The sequence below is a fragment of the Peromyscus maniculatus genome, chromosome 10 (assembly GCF_049852395.1).
Source record: "Peromyscus maniculatus bairdii isolate BWxNUB_F1_BW_parent chromosome 10, HU_Pman_BW_mat_3.1, whole genome shotgun sequence".
Taxonomy (NCBI): domain Eukaryota; kingdom Metazoa; phylum Chordata; class Mammalia; order Rodentia; family Cricetidae; genus Peromyscus; species Peromyscus maniculatus.
The window spans coordinates 12,862,582-12,881,842 of NC_134861.1; the positions used below are offsets into that span (position 1 = coordinate 12,862,582).

Here is a 19,261-nt window from a genome sequence, read left to right on the forward strand (position 1 = left end):
TTGCATTTCCCAGTTCCTAGAAAAGAAATCATTGCCAAATATAATTGTCAAAATTTATGGCAGTTATACTCCACTGTCTGCATATGAGATGACCCATTTTGAATTTCTGAGAAAATGTCTGTAACTAAGTGGGCTTTTATTGATTTGACAACTCACTGTTTTCATTTAAAACAGAATAGTGGGGGAAAGACATTTGCTTTTCAACACAGAACTAGGGATTGAACAGCTCGTGGTCTGTTTGTTGCTTTGTTTGTATTTTTAAAAATTGTTTAGTAACTATCTGGTTTGCTAAATTGGATTTTTATTTTTATTAATTCTTTGAGAATTTCAAACAATGGATTTGATTATAGTCATCCCCTGGTTCCTCCCCGACACCCCTCTCGCCTTCCTTACACATGCAACTGTGCCCTTGGTTTTATTCAAAAAATTTTTTCAAACCATCAAGCCCAACTTGTTCTGTTTATATGGTTTTGGGAGTCTGGTCACCCACTGTAGAATAGTTGACTTTCTCAGGACCACACCATTAAAGGAAACCTACCAGCTAGGAGTAGGACTGACTACATGCCACCTTCCCCTTCCATGCTGGGATTTTGTCTGGCTTGGTCTTTCACAGATTTTCTGCCTGCTATCATAATTACTGTGAGTTTGTATGTGCAACTGCCTTCTTGTATTTGGAAGATGCTGTTTTCTTGCAGCCATCCACAGCCTCTGGCTCCCACCATCTTCTCCATTGAACTCTGAACTTTGGGAGAAAGGATGCGACATAAACATCCCATTTAAGGATGGATATTCTGCAGTATCCACATCTTAAATGCTATCACTGTGTTTTGACACTTTAGTTAGAAGTCTGAAATTTTGGATTGTCAAGTATATCCAACATTGCCTCCAGAGTTTCTTCCACTACTGTTATGTTTGAAAAGTGCATTCCCATGCTCAGATCACTTCTGTGTTTGTACTACCTGTGATTTGTTTGGGGCTCTTTTGTTCTCATGACATTTCTCTGATATAAATCTAGTGTATTTCCTCTTAATAATTCAGCACTGTAACAACCTCTTTTAGTACTCTCTTCTCTCACAACTTGTCCTACAATTTCCTCCCTCTAACTAATTTAAAATTTTCAGCATTTTCATGGAGGTGATTGCATTTTGATTTGCATTGTATTCCATCTGTATTATAACTTATGAATCAAAGTTATAATAATTATGATTTGTAGATCTTTATAATCCTATACTGAATGTTAAAATAACATTACAATTTAAATTACAGTTAAAAGTTTATCTCTAGTATTTTTATCATATTTTACATGGTATTAAAATATAAAACTTTTTTGAATTGTGGGGTCTTGTTACAATGAAATGTTCTTTTAAATTTTTATACATTTTTTATTAAAATAGAGTGACATCACTTTGTACCTTCTCTTTCCTCCCTTCAGCCCCACCCATGCAGCCTCTCTCCAACCCCTCTCATGTCACCTCCTGACTCTCAAATTGACAGCTTCTTTTTCTTTAATTATTATGGATACGCTTATACATATTATGTATATGTCCACATAAATATGTAAACACAACACAATGAGACCATATTGGTATTTGTGTGTACATGGTTTCCAGGCTGACCCCTTTGTATTGGAAAGCCAATAAGGGGACTTACCTTTTGTTTTGTTTTTTTTAATTTTTCTTTATTAAGAAATTTTCTACTCACTTCACATACCACCCACAGATCCTCTCTCCTCCCCGCCCCAGCCCTCTCTCCCAGCCACCCCGCATCCCCACATCCCCCAAATCAAGGTCTCCCATGGAGAGTCAGCAGAGCCCAGCACACTGAGCCTAGGCAGGTCCAAGAAGGAGATTCATCTTATATTCATTTTCATATTATAACAGTTTTCTATTTTTGAAATACTCACTCTTTACCTTGTTTTATTGATTCAAGATTTAATTTTTTGCTTGTCAGTAAAGTTATGTCATTCTTTTTTTTAAAGAATTCACATATTTGTTAAGATCCTTTGTACATGTATTTTTGTATTTTTGATAATTGCTAAACGGTTCTCTCTTGTATATTTTATTACTGATCATTCTTCCAAGCATATAGTTATGCTAACAACCTTCATTAAATTGGCTACCTAAATAAAATCTTAGGAGTTTTCACATCAAGTTATTTCATTTCATGAGTGTTCTATATTAAGTTACTTAATTTGGACCAATGATATTTTTGCCTCCTTTTTATTTCTGAAGCTTGAACAGGGCTCATCCACTTATGGCATGGCTCATTTCTACTTGTTTATTTCCTCTCAGCATGGAAGAGTGCGAGGCTCTGTGTACCAGGCTAGCCATCATGGTGGACGGCAGCTTCAGGTGTCTTGGTCCCCCTCAGCACATCAAGAACAGGTATTGAGTGTCTTTGTCTGTTTCAGTGTTTCCTGTCAACTCAGCAGCATGATGCCTGTGGTAACAAAGACTCTTTCCAAACTGTTTGCTCCAATTAATTCCTCCCAATATCGAGTAGTGGATGAAGGTTCTGGGAAACTTAGGGCCAGTTAAAATAACTATAATTATCAACTCAAAGACACAGCAGTTCCCAGGCAGTTTCTTTAAAACATTTTGCCTCCCTCTTCCCGAGAGGCACTGTGCCCTTGTTTGTTGTGACAAAAGGGGCGAGGAGAAGATGATTGCAGGGTCCAGACAAAGTCTAGGGAAAAATGACCACCTTACACAGAGTGCTTCATCCAAAGGTGGTGCCACTGTGTGCTGCCTTACCTGCAGTCAAAGTGCCTTTAAGTGCCAGCTTTTCCTACAAGATGCATATTTATAAAGGTATCTAACAACGTAAGAGGCTAAAAAGGGTCACTGTGGTTCTTTTTGTTATGGCTGGTGAAAAACCAAAGACTTTGTTCTTGAATCTGTTAGGTCTCTCCTCATTTACCAATTGCTCCATGTCTTCCTTGCATCCACTCCTTGGAAGCTTAATTACTTTCTTCTTAGGGTGTGTGAACACTTTGTAACTTGTTATAACTTGTGTCTTTTGGAATATCTTGAATGATTTTCCTACCCCCTCTGTCTCTCTGTTTCTCTGTCTGTCTGTCTGTCTGTCTGTCTGTCTCTCTCTCTCTCTCTCTTTCTGTGTGTGTGTGTGTGTGTGTGTGTGTGTGTGTGTGTGTGTGTGTGTGTGTAAGGGTGTATACGAGTCTATACAAGCCACAGGGATTTGGATCCTTTGGACTTGGAATTACAGGTTTTGGTGAAAAAAATGTAGTACTGGGTTCTAAACTCTGGCATTCTGCTGGAGTAGTAAGCTCCTTTGACTTTTTAGCCATCCCTCCAGCTCCATTGAGTGATCTTCTAATTTCCTTTACATTGTTTAATCATAATATTTATAGAGAGTAGTATAATCTTTCCCACTTTTTATTGAAAATAGATTATTTTATCATACAATGTATCCTGATTTCCCCTCTCTCTATTCCTCCCAATTCCTCTCCCATGCTACATTTGGATCCACTCCTTTCTGTCCATAGAATAATGTAGTCTTTTAGGTTCATAAATCTCTTCACTTTCATTGAGTATTTTTTAGGTTAGAATTATAGAACACTCTTGGCAGTTACACATACCTGCTAGTTACACATACATGTAACGTGTAACTACCTTTACTTTATGGAAACCACATCACTCAGGATGGAAATAGCACCCGAGGCATGGCTGACATGCTTGTAGTGGCTCCAAAGGAGGCGATGTCATGCAGGGAGACTCCCCAGTGCTGTGTCCTGTGCTTCTGGACAATTGTTTGCCAGATGAATCTGTTAGAAGCTGCTGTCACTGTGTGCTCTGCTTGTCTTTACTAAGTATATTCAGAAGAAAATAACACTTCACACTCTCTAACCTTTATGAATGCTTCTATAAAGCTTTACAGCCCATTCCTTAATGTCAGGTGATTTATATTCAAGTTCAGCTGCCTGCCTTTTGCTTCTTTGCTAAATTTGGCCATAGAAGTCAACAGGAAGAAGCCCACAGGAAGTCATCTGTTAGCTAAAACCATCTGCAATTTCTACCCATTCCAAATTTTGGTCCTGATAATGAGAGTTATAGGATGAGGCTGAATTGTTGGTGGATATAAACTACAGAGTTTATTCAACAAAAACTGGTTTGTGGTATATCCACTGGAATACTAAAGTTAATACAGTTTTTAAGAATGCAGTTTGTGTTCTCCTGTAATAAGAAATAAATTTATAAGAAATAAACACATGCAAATCCTATTGTGATTAAAAAATAAGGGATTATTCCTGGATTTCTGTACCTAGGAGTCAGGAACACCATGTGAAACTAATGTGGAAAAAAAGAAACTAATCCTTCCTCCTCTTCTCCATCCTTGGAAATAAAGGGAAGTAGGAATTAGAAACATTCTGCCAGGAAAAAAGAGCTCACTCTTCTCACCCCTAGCCCACCTCCCTGACTCAGTAGGGGCAGATCCCAGGAACAGGTACCCCCCCCCCCTTGCCTCACTTTATGGCACTAACTTTCCTGGCTATCCTTTGTTGGTAGTTTGGGTCAACTTCCCATACACAGTGTCCTATCTTGTATGTCTCATCCTGATCATCCCTCTTACCATGTACGGATAACTTCTTTCCCTAGGGTCTAAGCACAGCCCACATATACCCAATAATCAGAGAAGGTTACCTTACAATACACACCCATTCTCCTGCTGCTATCTAGACACCAAGTCTCCCCCATTGATTGCTTAGACCACCCTTTTCCTTATTGCACTGGTTTAAAAGTCCTTCCTGCCAGGAAACAACACCCTTGAAAAGATAATGTGTTACTCAAAGGTCCCAAAATAGGGATCACACAGGCCAGGTGGGAAGATACACTTGAGTTTCACTCTACAAACAGTGAATAACATTAGAAAAATGTGCACCAGGGCCTTCATTATGTTTCTGTTGGAAACAGGTGACATGGTTCAATCAGGCATAGGACTGAAGGACTATAGCATGTGGGGCATAGATAACTAGGTGTGTGGTGGCCCTAGTTTAAAGGGCAGAAGAATGATAGCTTAGTTATGAAGTCCCAGTGGGAAGATGATGTGTTGTCAGGAACTGCACAAGTTGGTTTATTTTGGTAAATGAATTTGTATGAGATACTTTGCTGTCTTGAAAGCTGGCCACTCCTGGAGGGAAAGTCTGTCTAGAACCAGAAAGGCCTCCAGTCACCACAACATTGGAACACACAACATAAACACAATGACTTGTCATAGGATTATTGAAGCTGAACCTAGGGGACATTGAGGTAAGGTAATTATACCCTACCTGCCCTGTGAGGGTCACAGGGGCCAATGTGCAGAGGAAGGCAGGATGCTTGGGCTTTACCAAGGTCTTGAACTGTCCCTCCCAATAGTGACTGTCACCTCAGTCCATTCTGAGTACCATCCATTTAAAACACTTAGAGGTTATGGATTTGCAGCACCAAAGACCATGATTCTGGACTGTGAGCTACTCAAATAGAACTCTGTGTGATGATGGCCATTGCCTGTGGCAAGTGGCCCAGAAGAAACTGCAGTAGGTGACCCCCTAACCGAGGGTGTGTGTGGAAAGCAAGCTCTTATTTTCCCACTGATGTTGGTTTTTACCCAAGTTATAATTTAGGAAATGTTATCAACATGAGGGCTTTCAGTAAAATTGAGGCTGTTTTGCTTTTGACATTTAATTATTTCCTTAGTGTATGGTCTGGAGGTTGCCCAACAGCCCATGTCCACTTTAGCACTCACAATTTGACAGAAGCAGACCTGCATGTGGTAGGTGACATCACATCAGCTTGTGGGACATGTAACCTAGAGAGTCTACATACTGTGGCAGTCTGAACAGGAAGGGACCTTCAATTTTGAAGAATGTGAATGCATATTGGACATTGAAGTAAAGAAAAGTTTGTCAAAAGGAAGATTAAATACTCTATATTATATTAGTTTTTTTCTAAGTGATTGGAGAATCTGAATAGGAGAGCAAGCAGAAAAAAAAAAGATTTCAAAGTTGCCATGAAAGGAAGTCCTCAGGCAGAATAAACTTAAAATGGCTGTGCAGAAAATTCCTGAAACAGCTCTGGGCTTTGAGGACTTCACTAAGGTTTTCAGATGGCATTGTGTTCCATGTGCTGTTTGTGGGAAGCTGTCTTGTGCATGTAAGATGCTTAACAGGTTCCACAGCCCCCTGGAAGCAGACCTCCCCAACTGTAACAAAGAAAAACATTGACAGATGTCTCCTGAGGGGCTGCTATGAGCTGACCTTGACTGCGTCAGCTCCTACATTAATTAGTCCATGTTCTCATAAAACATATAGGTTTAGATGCATCGAATTGGGAGGATAAGGGTTTAGATTTCCAGAAGTGGGTTGGGCAGTGGTTTCTGCTCTTCCTTAGCTTGCTCCTTGGCTGAGAGGAGAACAGATAATGTCAGGGAAAAGGAGCAATTGGATGGGAGTTTTTTTTTTTTTTTTTCAGGGTTATCTGTTTGGCTCTGGATTGACCTTGCTTTACAGTGCCTCTAGGGTCCACAGGAGAGTTGCACCCCTTTCTCCTCTCAGCACCAGTGTGGTCCCTGTGTGTGATTTAAAGACACTGCCTGAAGCCAAAGGACTGATAGGTTTGGACACTGTCTTGGTCAGGACATCTTGAAGGGTCCTCTCATCCTCTTTTCAATCCATCTTCAGTTTGTTCTGACTTGCACACTGGCACGGACCACCCCCCACCAGGGCCACTCTCCCTGCCCTGCTTCTCTGGTCTTGCTGATGCCCATCTCTTTCCCCTGTTGCCTTTGCCTTCTCTTTGTAGTGTCAGCCTCCTTTCTCCCTTTGCTGCATGACTGCATCTCCCTTCCAAGTTACCTGCTTGACCGGGTTTAATTTCCTTGAATCTTCTGTTGAATCTGCGCTACAACATGCTACTGACATGTTCCTGGAGAATAATACTAGCTTTGATTTGTATCAGTCCCAGCATTACTTTGTGCTCAGCATCTGTGTTATTTGATGACAGTGACAGCCTGTGCTAGCAGCTTTGGTTTCAGAATATACAGGAGAGCTGTATCAAGAGGAATGTGCATGACCTAAAAATCTTTTAAGTTTTGCTTTATTAGCAAGTGTATATAGTCATGGAAATCATCTATCCTTTTTTATTTGCTAAATATTGCTGTGGTACTTTATTCTCAATCTCTAAGCATTCATGCGTGTTCTACTTTTCTAACTATCTTCTGTGATACTTGTAGGAAGATTAAAAAATGACTTGAACCTGAGAGTTGGAAAACCAAGATGCCTTAAATATGTTGTTTACATTTAAGAGATCCAACCAAGTTCAAAAATCAAATGCTAAAGCTGTATGCTGATTTGAATGGGAAATGTCCCCCATAGCCTCCTATATTTAAACACTTGATCTCCTGTTGATGGTGCTGTGTAGGGAGGTTATGGAAACTTTTGGTAATGGAAACTTGCTGTAAAGTATGTAGCAAGGCAAGGAGTGTCACTTTGAGGGTTTATAGTCTTACCCCATTTCAAATACTGTCTCTCTTTCTACTTGCTTTATGTGGTTGACATGCGATCTCTCAACTGTCTTTTGCTGCTGTGCCTCCCTGCCATGATGGACGCTCATCCCTCTGGAACCGTACACCAAAAAAAATTCTTCCTCCTATAAGTTGCTTTTGGTCGCACCAACAGAATAGTAATTAATACACTCCATTATATCAATAAAAGGAGCCAATAATAGAATTCTGCTGATGGAAGCCAATTTAAAGAATTTATTGAGTCTTCCTGGTTTTATCTGGCACCAACTGCTCCCAGTCCTGAGGGTGGTGGCAATGGGAAGATCCTTCAAGCAGGTAATGACTTCCAGAGAGATGAACAGGGCTCACAGTGTAGTTTGAGGGGTGAGTGCTCAGAGGGGAAGCTACATGCCTTTCTCCCCTATATCCCTTGATCTCCCTCTTACTCCTTTCTCCCCATCCCCTATAATCTTTGGCCAAGAAGATTATACATAGTCCTCCATACATAGTCCAGCCTGTAGGAGTATGGCCATACTTGTGGGGTCTTCCCAGAGAACTCCCCAGATGTGTTCTTTACCTTCCTTTTCTTGGCCATTACTAAAACACTCTTCCCACCAGAATTTGGCTGTTTTTGGAGAATATCCAATTTCCTGATATATCTTCTCCTTCTTAGAAGACTGGCTTCCTCTTAGTCCCTGCTACAAGGTTATCCTGTTTCCTTATTGAGAAGGGAAGGTTAAAATGTAATGGGAGGCTCTTCCTCAGATTCAGGAGACTCTGGAAGACATTCCTTTCTCTTCCTTTTGGCTCACTGACAAAGGAAAAATTCATCTTGCGAAAGCTGAAGAGCACACTCAGCTCTGATGTGGTCCCTTTTCTTGGTCACTCTTACTTTTTTCCATTCTTTCTTCCCTAGTCCATGCAATCTCTGCTTTCTCCTGGTGCCCAATTTTTATGGCTTATCTGGTTGATGTTCATTACCATCTATTATAGTACAAAATACCATACAAAGTACAGTATGCATGCCAATAAAGTATTAGTAATGGACTCTTAACAGTGTTTGCTTTGCCATGTGCCAGATTTAGTGCTTTATGTGTTGTCTCTGTTAGAGTTTTTTTGCTGTGAAAAGACACCATGACCACAGCAACTCTTATTAAGAAAATATTTAATTGGATTGGCTCTCTTACAGTTTCAGGGATTCAGTCCATTATCATCATGGTGGGGGAACATAGCAATATACAGGCAAATGTGGTGCTAGAGAATAGCTAGAGTCCTGTATCTGGCAGGCAACAGGAAGTCTACTGAGACCCTGGACAGTGTCCTGAGCATAGGACACCTCAAAGCCCATCCCCACAGTGGCATACATCCTCCAACAAGGCCATACCCACTCCAACAAAGCCACATATCCTGTTAATGCCACTCCCAATGAGATTATGAGGGCCCATTAGATTAAAACTACCACATATGTAGGAAAGAATTTATTCCTCACTCTCATCCTTAAGTATTTATTGTGACTCCCATTTTATAGGTACAGAAGGGGGATGAGTCACAGAAGGATTGGGCCACTTTCTCAGGGCCACCAGCTAATAAGTAGAAGAGCTGGAATTGTAATTGCTGCACTTGATCTCCATTTGAGTTTTTTGATGTATAGCCTATTTTGATCTTTATTTAAGTGTGTCTCATTCCTGTTGGGAGATAAGATGCAGCTACTCTAGAGCTCACAGCTTATTCAGTGTCTCCCCGACTGCTGGGGTACACCCCAGAGCCATACAGATGTTGACTCATGTCTGCTCTTGCTGCCGAGTCTTCAGTTACATGTATACCAGCATCTCTTCCTATATTGATAAGATTTCTACATCTTTGTTATTTTTACCAAGACTTCATCCTTCCACTCATTTCTTATTTCTTGAAGAGAGAGAGGTCATTTATAAGCTATTCCTTTGAAATGATTTCCAAAAATGTTATAGACAATCATCATCCCTTTTCCATTCCCCATCTTTGAAAAATAAATTTTTCTTTATATTCTGCATCTTTCTTTCACATTTAAAGGTGTGTATTTTTATTATTTTTTAATTATGTGTTTGTCTTTGTATCTGTTTGTGGGTTTGTACATGTGAGTGTAAGTGTCTGCAGAGGCGGGAAGCTTCGGATTCTCTGAGAACTGGAGTTAGGTAGTGATGGTGTGAGCTGCCTGATATGGGTGCTGTGAACTGTGTTTGGGTCTTCTGGAGGAGCGGTACTCACTCTGAACCATTTCTCAAGCTCCCATTTTTTATCTTTGTGATAATAACCCAACTCTTTCCCCTTTAGGACCTCCTTCAAGCAGTTTCCTCCTTTCCATTATGTATTTGAATGTTCATTTTGTTGTCAGTTGTGAGCCATATTTTTTTCAAGGTAAAGAGCATCACACACTCTTATGGTGATATGGGCAGGTTCATTGACTTGGCCATATTACTTTAGTACATGATGAAAATCCAATAGCTGGATATTGGCAATGGTTCACTGGCTCTTGTCCCTCTAGTTAGGTTGGATTCTAAACAGCTGTTGTTGCTCAGCTTATCATATCTACATGTAGGCAGCAGATAATAGAGAAGGAGAAAAGCCTTAGGAAAGTCTGCAAACAGTGTGCCCACTCTTACATTTTCCCCCATTAAATCCCATTTAGCAACCTGGGCTTGGCTTCTCTTAGTTTCTTGGTGATCATGAAGTCTTCCTCCTCATCCTCAACCCCCCCCCCCCCGCCCCTGAGATAGGATTTCTCTGTAGCTTTGGAGCCTGTCCTGGAACTCGCTCTGTAGACCAGGCTGCACTGGAACTCACAGACATTCCACCTGTCTGTGCCTCCTGAGTGCTGGAATTAAAGTCATGCACCACCACCACCCAGCTGATCATGAAGACTTAAGAAAAATAGATGTGAAGATGTATACATTGCACTTAAGATAAAATTGGATTTCCGTTACTGAGAAGGATGCAAAAACTAAAAATAAAAACTAAACAGATGTTTGATGGGCTCCCAGCAATATGGGCCATTTTCCCAACTTCCTCAGTTAAAAATGGGTTGAGCAGTCTTAAGTTCTAGGAACCCTAGAGCTTCTATTTATGATTAGTCTCATGATTCTGAATAGCCCTGTATATTATGGAGACAACTTAATGAGTGAGCTCCTCAGAGTCTGTGTGTCTCTCTGTGTCTCTGTCTGTTTCTGTCTCTGTCTGTCTCTCACTGTCTCTGTCTCTGTCTCTCTCTCTCTGTGTATATGCATGCATGCACATGTGCATGCCAACCTCTTTGGGTACTGACATTTTTGTCTCACTCAGGCAGTTAGGAATTCATTCTCCAATCTTCTTTGTATTATACCCTGACAAGTCCCAACAGTCCTAATAGCTGCCTTCACTGAGTACATTCATAAAGCACCTTTAGGGAGTCAGCAACAGCTGCAGGCTGCACCTGCTTCCTTTTCTGGCCTTGGAACCAACTTAAGAAGACTTAAGACTGACTGTCATAAACAGTCCCCCCAGGAATGGAAAAGCAGCATGCTTCTGACTGTGGAGTTTATAACCTGAAGTAGACTTGGCTGACTCCTGACCTGTGGAAGAAGGAAATAATGGTTGTTTAGTCATATGTTATAACAAAGGTTTTAAAATGTAAAGAAAATCCTTATGAATATGATATGTCCTGAGCTGACAAACGTAAAGCTTTGCGAACTGATACCACTGTAAGTATGTTAGCTATTTAACATGAAATATAGTCTTCTGCAAGGAGGTTGGTGGATTTTCTTTTCAAAGCTAAAAAGAATGATACTGCTCTTTGAGCTCACAAGCTCTGACTGTCAGGGAAGCTGCAAATTAATACATCACCTTATGTGACACCATATGCTCCATTGTGGTGACTTTGATTTAACACTTCTATAAAACCTTACTATAAACATAAACGCTCCGATTAAGACTCTATCACCAAATAATAAACTGTCTCATTTAAAAGTGAAACAGATCATTCGGCATGCTTTTGTCAGTTTCACAGATGGGGCAGAAGTTGCTACACGCGCACATGCAATGGCTTGTGCTGCGATGCAGAGCTATGCACTCATGCATTCTGGAATGCTACTTGCAAGTGTTTTCTTTGGTTTAAAGCATCACAGAATTCAGTTGCTACAATGAATCTGCAATTAGTTCACTTTACTAGAAACAGTTTTATTAAAGAAGAGGCACATGGCTTTGTATCCTCACTGTGTTTTCAAAGCAGCTGACTCATGCTTTATCTCATCTGTTTTACAACATCAGGTTGCATGATCAAAATTAAGTTGCTCTAACCTAATCACCTGGGAAGAGATTCACATCCTCATGCCTTTCTCATGCTGGATATTCTGATGGGATTCAGATTATGAGCAATGTCACCTAGAGCTGTAATTTTACCAAAGGGGAATACTCTGCTTTCATTTCTCAATGTTTTTCATTGAAAAATAAGGAGACTGCTTTTCAGCCACAACAAGGATGGGAAATGAAATGATGGAGGCCAGTGACAGCTTAGATATATAGAAATTTTGGCTGGTGATTCAGCCCCACTGTGGTTCCTGTCAATTAACAGGCATTTGTTAGTCTCCTTTATCAGGGATGATGACATGATGTCTACTTAAAACCAAAGACTGTAGTGTGCCATCAGATATAGGACTGAGTACATGCTCACCTGCAACATGGCTCTAAGAGAGTGACAAGCATTATACTGTGAGATGCACCTCACTTGAAGTCGGGAAATACCATTGCACATTTGTGCAGTTTGCTGGAGACTGAGTGGTGAACGAGGCATGAGCTCTATTGTACATAGAGTGAACAGAGCAATGAGAATTAGAAGGCTTCCATGCATATGAGTTAAGGATGAAGAAAGACAAGGATGCACACAAACTGCCTTATGGAAGGGCTAGTAAGAATGACTTTGTGAGCAAGGAGGCATCCAGACTACATGTGCATCAGAGAGGGGTGAAGAAAATACAGCTTGAGTCCTGTTCTTAACAGCTAGACTATAAATGGGGGTAGAAGCCGATTAGTGTGGCACTCACTCCAGGATAATGTTTAGATCAATTCTCCAAATGGGAGGCTATAATTCTAGGGTTAAAATGGGGAAACAAATGGAGGCAATGAGAAAAGGGCTGGCCAAGAGAAAATAACTGTCACAGCTATTTCTGTTCTCTAGCTGAACACTAAATCCAATGGACTAAAGTCACTGCTGTCAAAGCATGGACTGGACAGTGCTGAGTGGGAGGCACGGAAGACATGTCAGCATTACAGCAGACTGATGGGGAGGAAGGAAGGTGGTGTGTGGAAACTTAGGAGATGGGAAGATACTGATGTCCCTAGAGAAATGGACATGTGAAGAGAGGGGAGTCTGGGTACTGGACATGCTCATTGGTAGGCCTGGTGGGTTACTGGTATGATTCATAATGAAGAAAGGCTATTGGGATTCCTTTATGGATGCTTTCTCTTACAGCAGGAGTGGAAACAATACAGGCTGGGTGCTTAGGGTCTGTTCTTACCTCATCAGAGCTCTGAACCAGAGTTTACATACTCTGTAGATGAATGAGGTCAGAGTCACACTCCTACAGTGCCGGAGGTTAGTTGCTAAATGTTTCGTGTGCGTTAGCACAATTAATCCTTATGGTATGGGCAATTATTGTTATAATAGGAAAAATGAGGCCAAAAGCGCAAAGCAGTCAGCTCAAAACACAGTTGCTATTAAAAGAAGCAATTTTGAATCTCAGGCTCTTGACTGTGAATTTCTGTCCATGTCACTTTCATATTCTTAAGTGGCTTTAAGTGAAGTATAGTGTGTGGTGTGTGTGTGTGTGTGTGTGTGTGTGTGTGTGTGTGTGTGTGCAAGTATAAGAAATATATGAATCAGAACCTTGCTTCAAACAATGCTGTGGGCATAAATGTGATGATTGTCATGAGATTCTCCTGTGATATTTCCTTTCTGTTGCATTTCCTAAGAAAATGGCTTATTTGCTTTTGAACACAGGAGTAACTCCTTTTGGGCAATAGCATGGTATAGTGAAATGAAATGTCACAGTAAGATCTTTTAATTATTATTTAGTAATTAATTAATTTTGTATCCAAAGTATTTAAATTTGAAAATGTTAGCATGCAGGGAAAGTGATTAGTTTTAGCCAATGGGGACAATGATAAACATTTTATATTACTTTGAAAATAAATGAGGGGAAACACACTTGCCATGCTCCAAGGTTTCTACCCTCTACTGTAAAGTTCATTGCCAAGAGAAACATGAGTCTCACTCCTTCAGTACTCTGCTCTCCTTCTCTTCAGGGATGTTTCCAGAACATATTCAACCTATTCATACAGCAGGAAAACCTGTAAGTGAGCAGAGTAGTTACCAGAAAAAGACTACATTTCCCAGGGTGTGCTCCAGCTTCCTATTGCCAAAGGGACATAAGTGGAGAGGTGTAACTTTGTTGAAAGGACTACACATTCTTAGTCTTTTTCTTCCTTTCTTCTGGCTCAGATACAGATATGCTAATTAATATGAAGCAGCCCCAGACTCCAGACATTAAGCCTGCAAATGTCCCTTATCTGTCACTCATACAAGGATGCAGACAGACTACATATTAAATAGCATTCATTTGATTATGTGTTGTTTTCAGCCTGTGTCCATAACATTGTGGGGGTAGACTTTTGTTTCCTTCTCTTCAATGCTTGGGTAGAATATAGTAGGTCACATACACTCCAAGTATTTGTTGAAGACATAAATGAATGAGTGAATGAATGAATGGTCCCCAGCATATGGTAAGCCTTTGCTTAATGAGAATTCTTTCCAAGTTGCAATGACTGGACTCTAAACAAGAAATCGATGAGAGGTGGCCCTGTAAGCAATGGGCAATGTCTAGTGTAGTGGACACTGGTTATTAATAACAATAATCAATCTCTTCAGTAAATGCTTCCACTCGAATCCCATTTATCTCGACAGGATGCTGCCTGCTTTCTCTCAAAGCAGTATGTTAGACACTCTTACTTGCGGCTTTTAGAAGCAGGACCCCATCTGTCTGTACTCTGTGTCTCCATTAGTAGGAACTATCAGGTGTGTGATTCAGTCCTAATTGCTGCCACGGCCTTGGCAATATTCTGCTGTCACCTTATCTGCTGGAACGCCAGATTCAGTGCAAATGTACTCTGGCCTGCCATGAATTAATGTACAATGTAGACAGCAAAGGGGCTACAAAAAGTTCTACCCTGTAGGATTGTGATTCCTGACTGGGAATAGAGTCAAAGCACAAGAAAATGCAGCTTAGCTCAGAAAATGCATTTCTATTAGGTCAGAGCTAAATAACAGGTTTGGAATTGGAGAGATGTATTGCTCTGGGTCCACCCCACCACCCCACATTTATGTGTATGGACTGCATGAATCCTTAACCTTTCCTTGTTTCATAATTTAAAGCCATTTCACTGAATTTGATTTCGAGTTCCATTTTAATAAAGACATAAAGAAAATGTGGACAATTAGACCTTGTTACAGAAATGCTGCAGATATCCCGAGGATGGTTAGGTAGGCAGGGTACAGCTGGGATGTGGCTTCACCCACCTGCCTCTCATTATCCGTTTGGAATCAAGGAAGCTTGAGGCTCATAAATGGGCAGCCAACATGTACAAGAGGAGCAGGGCTTTAGTTGCACCACACCTGTTAACTGTCCATTAGGTGAAATGCAGTCATATGCTCAGGCCCTAGACAATCAGGGAATCTGCCCACAGTGGAAGAATATCACATAGTTACTTGCAAAGATCATAAATAATGAAAAGAACCAGGTTCCTATTTAAAAATCTACCATTCTTCAAACATTTGTAACAATTTCATAAACTTGTGCCTATTCTTCATGGCTTTTTAGCAAATGCTTTTGAGCTATACTTAGCAGATATCTTCTTTCTTTAAGAAATTTATTGTTTTTAATTTTATGTGTGAGGGTTTTGCCTGTATGTATGTATGTATGTATGTATGTATGTATGTATGTATGTATATATGTATGTATAATGTACATCACAGTGCCTCAGGAGGTCCGAAGATGCCATCAGATACTCTGGAACTGGAGTTATGAATGGTTAAAAATCCCCAGGAAGGTACTGAGACTAAAGTTGAGTCTTCTGCAAGAGCAGCCACTTTTCTTAACCACTGAGTCATCTCTCCAACCTTGAGATTGCTTGAGATACATTTCCCATATCATATAACTCACCAATATAAAATATATAACTCATCAGCTTGTAATAGATTGGCAAATATGTGCACCACACTCCATATGTTAATTGTGAAACATTTTACGGTTTCAAAAAGAAGTCCCACCTCTTCAGCTGTCCCCCTCCCATGCACTCACACCTCCTAGCCTACACCAACATGAATTTACTGACACCCTTCTGTGTGCACACCCCTTCTAGCCTACACCAACACAAATTTATAGACACCCTCCCGTGCACTCCTTCCTCCCAGCCCACACCAACACGAATTTACTTAAAGCCCTATAAATTTGTCTCTTTTTAAATTTTTTTGACAGTTTTACACACATATGTGATGTGTTGTGATTTTATTTACCTCCATTACCCTCATGATGCCTCCACTGTCCGTGATGGAATGTTGTTGAAGGGCCCAATCCTGTACAGGGATCCATCGCTGCCATGTGCTCCTGATTGCAAGTTTCCTCTCCCGATGGCAGCATGTCATGGCACTCTTCCTTGTCCTCTGACTTGTATTATTTCCACTCCTTTCCTGGGACATTCCTTGGGGTTGATGCTCAACATTCACTTATCCTCCCCACTTTGACCAGATATGAGTCTCTGCCAAAGAGAAGCCCTTCTGCACCAGGTTGAGAGCAGCACTAGTCTTTGCGTAGAAACATTTAGAAGGAAGTTTTGCTATGTCTAGTTAGGGGAAAATGGTAGAATGTTTCCTTCCTTAGGACTATGACCTCCCAGGTACAGACTTTTGACCATGCTTATAGTACTATATGTGTATTCCCTCTCCTGGCGCAGGCTTCTAATCCAATCATAAGGAGGTAAATTACTACTAATATAGTCATGTCATTACTGCACCAGTGGGTGTATCTTGCTTCTTAAGATGGAACTGCTTGCTAGTGAGATTTTTTTTTCTCCCAGAATGCCTTAGGCCCTTTCAGTGGTAGTCAGAAGTGGGTGTTTTCCAACATAGTTCTAACTTGATTCTTTAAAGTGTTTTCATAAATAAAAATCTTGCCATTTTGTGGGCAACCAAGCGTGATGACAATAGCTACTATTCTTATGGGACACCCTGGAACCTCTCTGAATAATATAGCATCATATCCTGTCCTTACCACTGGAGTATTTAAATGAAAAGCCAATAGCTTCTGGGAACAACAATGCTCATCTATGAAAGGTGATACTATCCAAATTTCATACTTTTTATAATTTAAGATTTTCAATTATTTTTATATTATAAAGCATTAGGTCTCTATATGGCTTTTTTATGGGGGGGCTCCTTAGGGATGTTTAGCCCTGCCCGTCTCCATCGGCATTGTCCCATCACCCTGCTACAGCCCCACTTAAACTTTTTTATGCCTGGTGTTCCCTCCTCTATTTTCATATCCACCACATTTGACTGTCACTCACCATTATTCCCACCTTGACTCCTCCATGGTTTTTGTTTTTACTTCCTGGATTCTATGGATACACCTTCCGATTTAAATACATAAATCTATAAATTCACATCTAAGATTTTCATATTAGAGAGAACAAGAGGCTTTCACTTTCTTGGCCTCTGTTACCTCACTCAATATAATTTCTTGTTCATCTATTTACCTGCACATTTCATAATTTAATGTTGAATAAAATTTCATTGTGTTTATGTGCCACGCTTTTATCATTAGTTTATCAGTTGGTAGACACATTCCATTTCTAGACATTATGAGTAGAGCAGTTATGAATATGGATGTATAGGCAAGGACTGATATTTCCTTTAAGGTCATGAACTCAAGGCAGGTTGCATGAAGCAGATGCAATGCAAGAACACTGCTTACTGATTTGTTCCCCATGGCTGCTCAGCCTGCTTCTTATACTATTTAGGACCAACTGTTTAGGGATAGCACTACCCAAAATGGGCTCACCCTCCTCTGTCAATCATCAGTAAAGAAAATCCCCTACAGGCTTGCTCACAGTCAGTCTGGAAGATTTGCAAGTATATTACTGAGAAATTTGCGTCCATGTCCATTTGGGAGATTTGTCAAAATTTTCATATATATATATATATATATATATATATATGTGTGTGTGTGTGTGTGTGTGTGTGTGTGTGTGTGTGTGTGTGTGTGTGTGTTGTTTTTCTGGTACAGCCAGTGTAATACTGGCTTTGTAAACACGTTTGAAAATAATCTTTTCTTTCTATTTTATGGAAAAGTTTGAGAAGTGTTGGCTATAGTTTTTTTTTTTTTTCAAATTCTGGTAGAATTCTGCAGTGACTCCCTCTGAACCTGGGCTTTTTCTCAGTCACCAGGATTCCTTACTACTGGGACTTCAATCTTGTTGTTTGTGGATTTTTAAAAATTTGTTTTGTGTATCACTTTGGTATGTCATATACTTTTAGAAATTAATTTAATTTATATTTTAACATTTTATGGAGTATAGGTTTTGGAATTATAGCCTTATGTTTTTACATATTTCATTATTATAGGTTGAAATTTCTCCATTAATACCTCTGATCAAACTGATCTAGAACTTTTTCTGAGTTAATTATGCTAAGAGTTTGCTAATAATTTTGTTTTTCAAAGAACAAACTGCTTCACATTTTTTTGTTTCATTTCTATTTAGTTGATTGTTGTTCCATCCATCTATCTATCTATCTATCTATCTATCTATCTATCTATCTATCTATCTATCTATCTATCTATCTACCAATCCATCTGTCAGTCTGTCCATCTACCCGTCTGTCTGTCCATCTGTCTACCACCATTATTATCTACCTATTTATTCATCTCCTCTTTATTTGCTAACAGTTTGAGGTTTAGTTTGTTCTTGCTTTCCTAAGACTTTTAGAAGTGTCATTAAAAATGTATTTGAGATCTATCTGACCTTGTAATACAGGCTGTTAGAGTTATAAACATCCCTCTTAGGACTGTCTTCACAGTATCCCACAGGTTTTGTTATGTTCTATTCTCATTTCCATTCAGCTCTGGGATCTTTTAAATTTCTTTCTTGATTATCCCAAGGAGTCGTTCAACAGTGTATTGTTTAGTCTCTTTGACTTTGGGTATTTTCTGTGGTTTTCTTACTACTGATTTCTAACATTATTCCTTTATGGGCATAGAATACAGGAAATCATTTTAATTTTCTTATATTCATTAAAACATGTTTTCTGTCCTAATTTGAGATGAATTTTGCAGTAATTAAGGCCAATGAGAAGAATTTGCGTTCTGCAATGTTTGAGTAGAATACGTCTATTGATGTTTAAGTCCATTTGATCTATGGATCAGAATAATGACACCTGCTTGTTTCCCAGTTTTATTTGCTTCAAATATCTTTTTCTATTTTTTCACCCTAGTGTAGTGTCTATTTTTGGTGGTAGGATATATTTCTTAGATGCAGCAAAATGAAAGATTCTGTTTTTTTTTTAATTTAATTTAATTTAAGTTTACAATATAATTTAATTCTACATATCAGCCATGGATTCCCTTGTTCTCTCCCCTCCTGCTCCCCTTCCCCTCCTCCCAGCCCACCCCCCATTCCCATCTCCTCCAAGGCTAAGACT

The 19,261-nt window shown here is 39.8% G+C and overlaps 1 protein-coding gene across 2 annotated transcripts in view; it reads left to right on the forward strand.

Moving 5' to 3' along the window:
* Positions 1-19,261, forward strand: part of Abca13 (ATP binding cassette subfamily A member 13) — a 432,541-nt gene that overhangs the window by 389,712 nt on the left and 23,568 nt on the right. For both annotated transcript variants that reach the window (XM_076545963.1, XM_076545964.1), the window contains one exon: positions 2,292-2,384. In XM_076545963.1, coding sequence (XP_076402078.1) covers positions 2,292-2,384 — 93 coding nt within the window. The remainder of the gene's footprint in view (positions 1-2,291; positions 2,385-19,261) is intronic.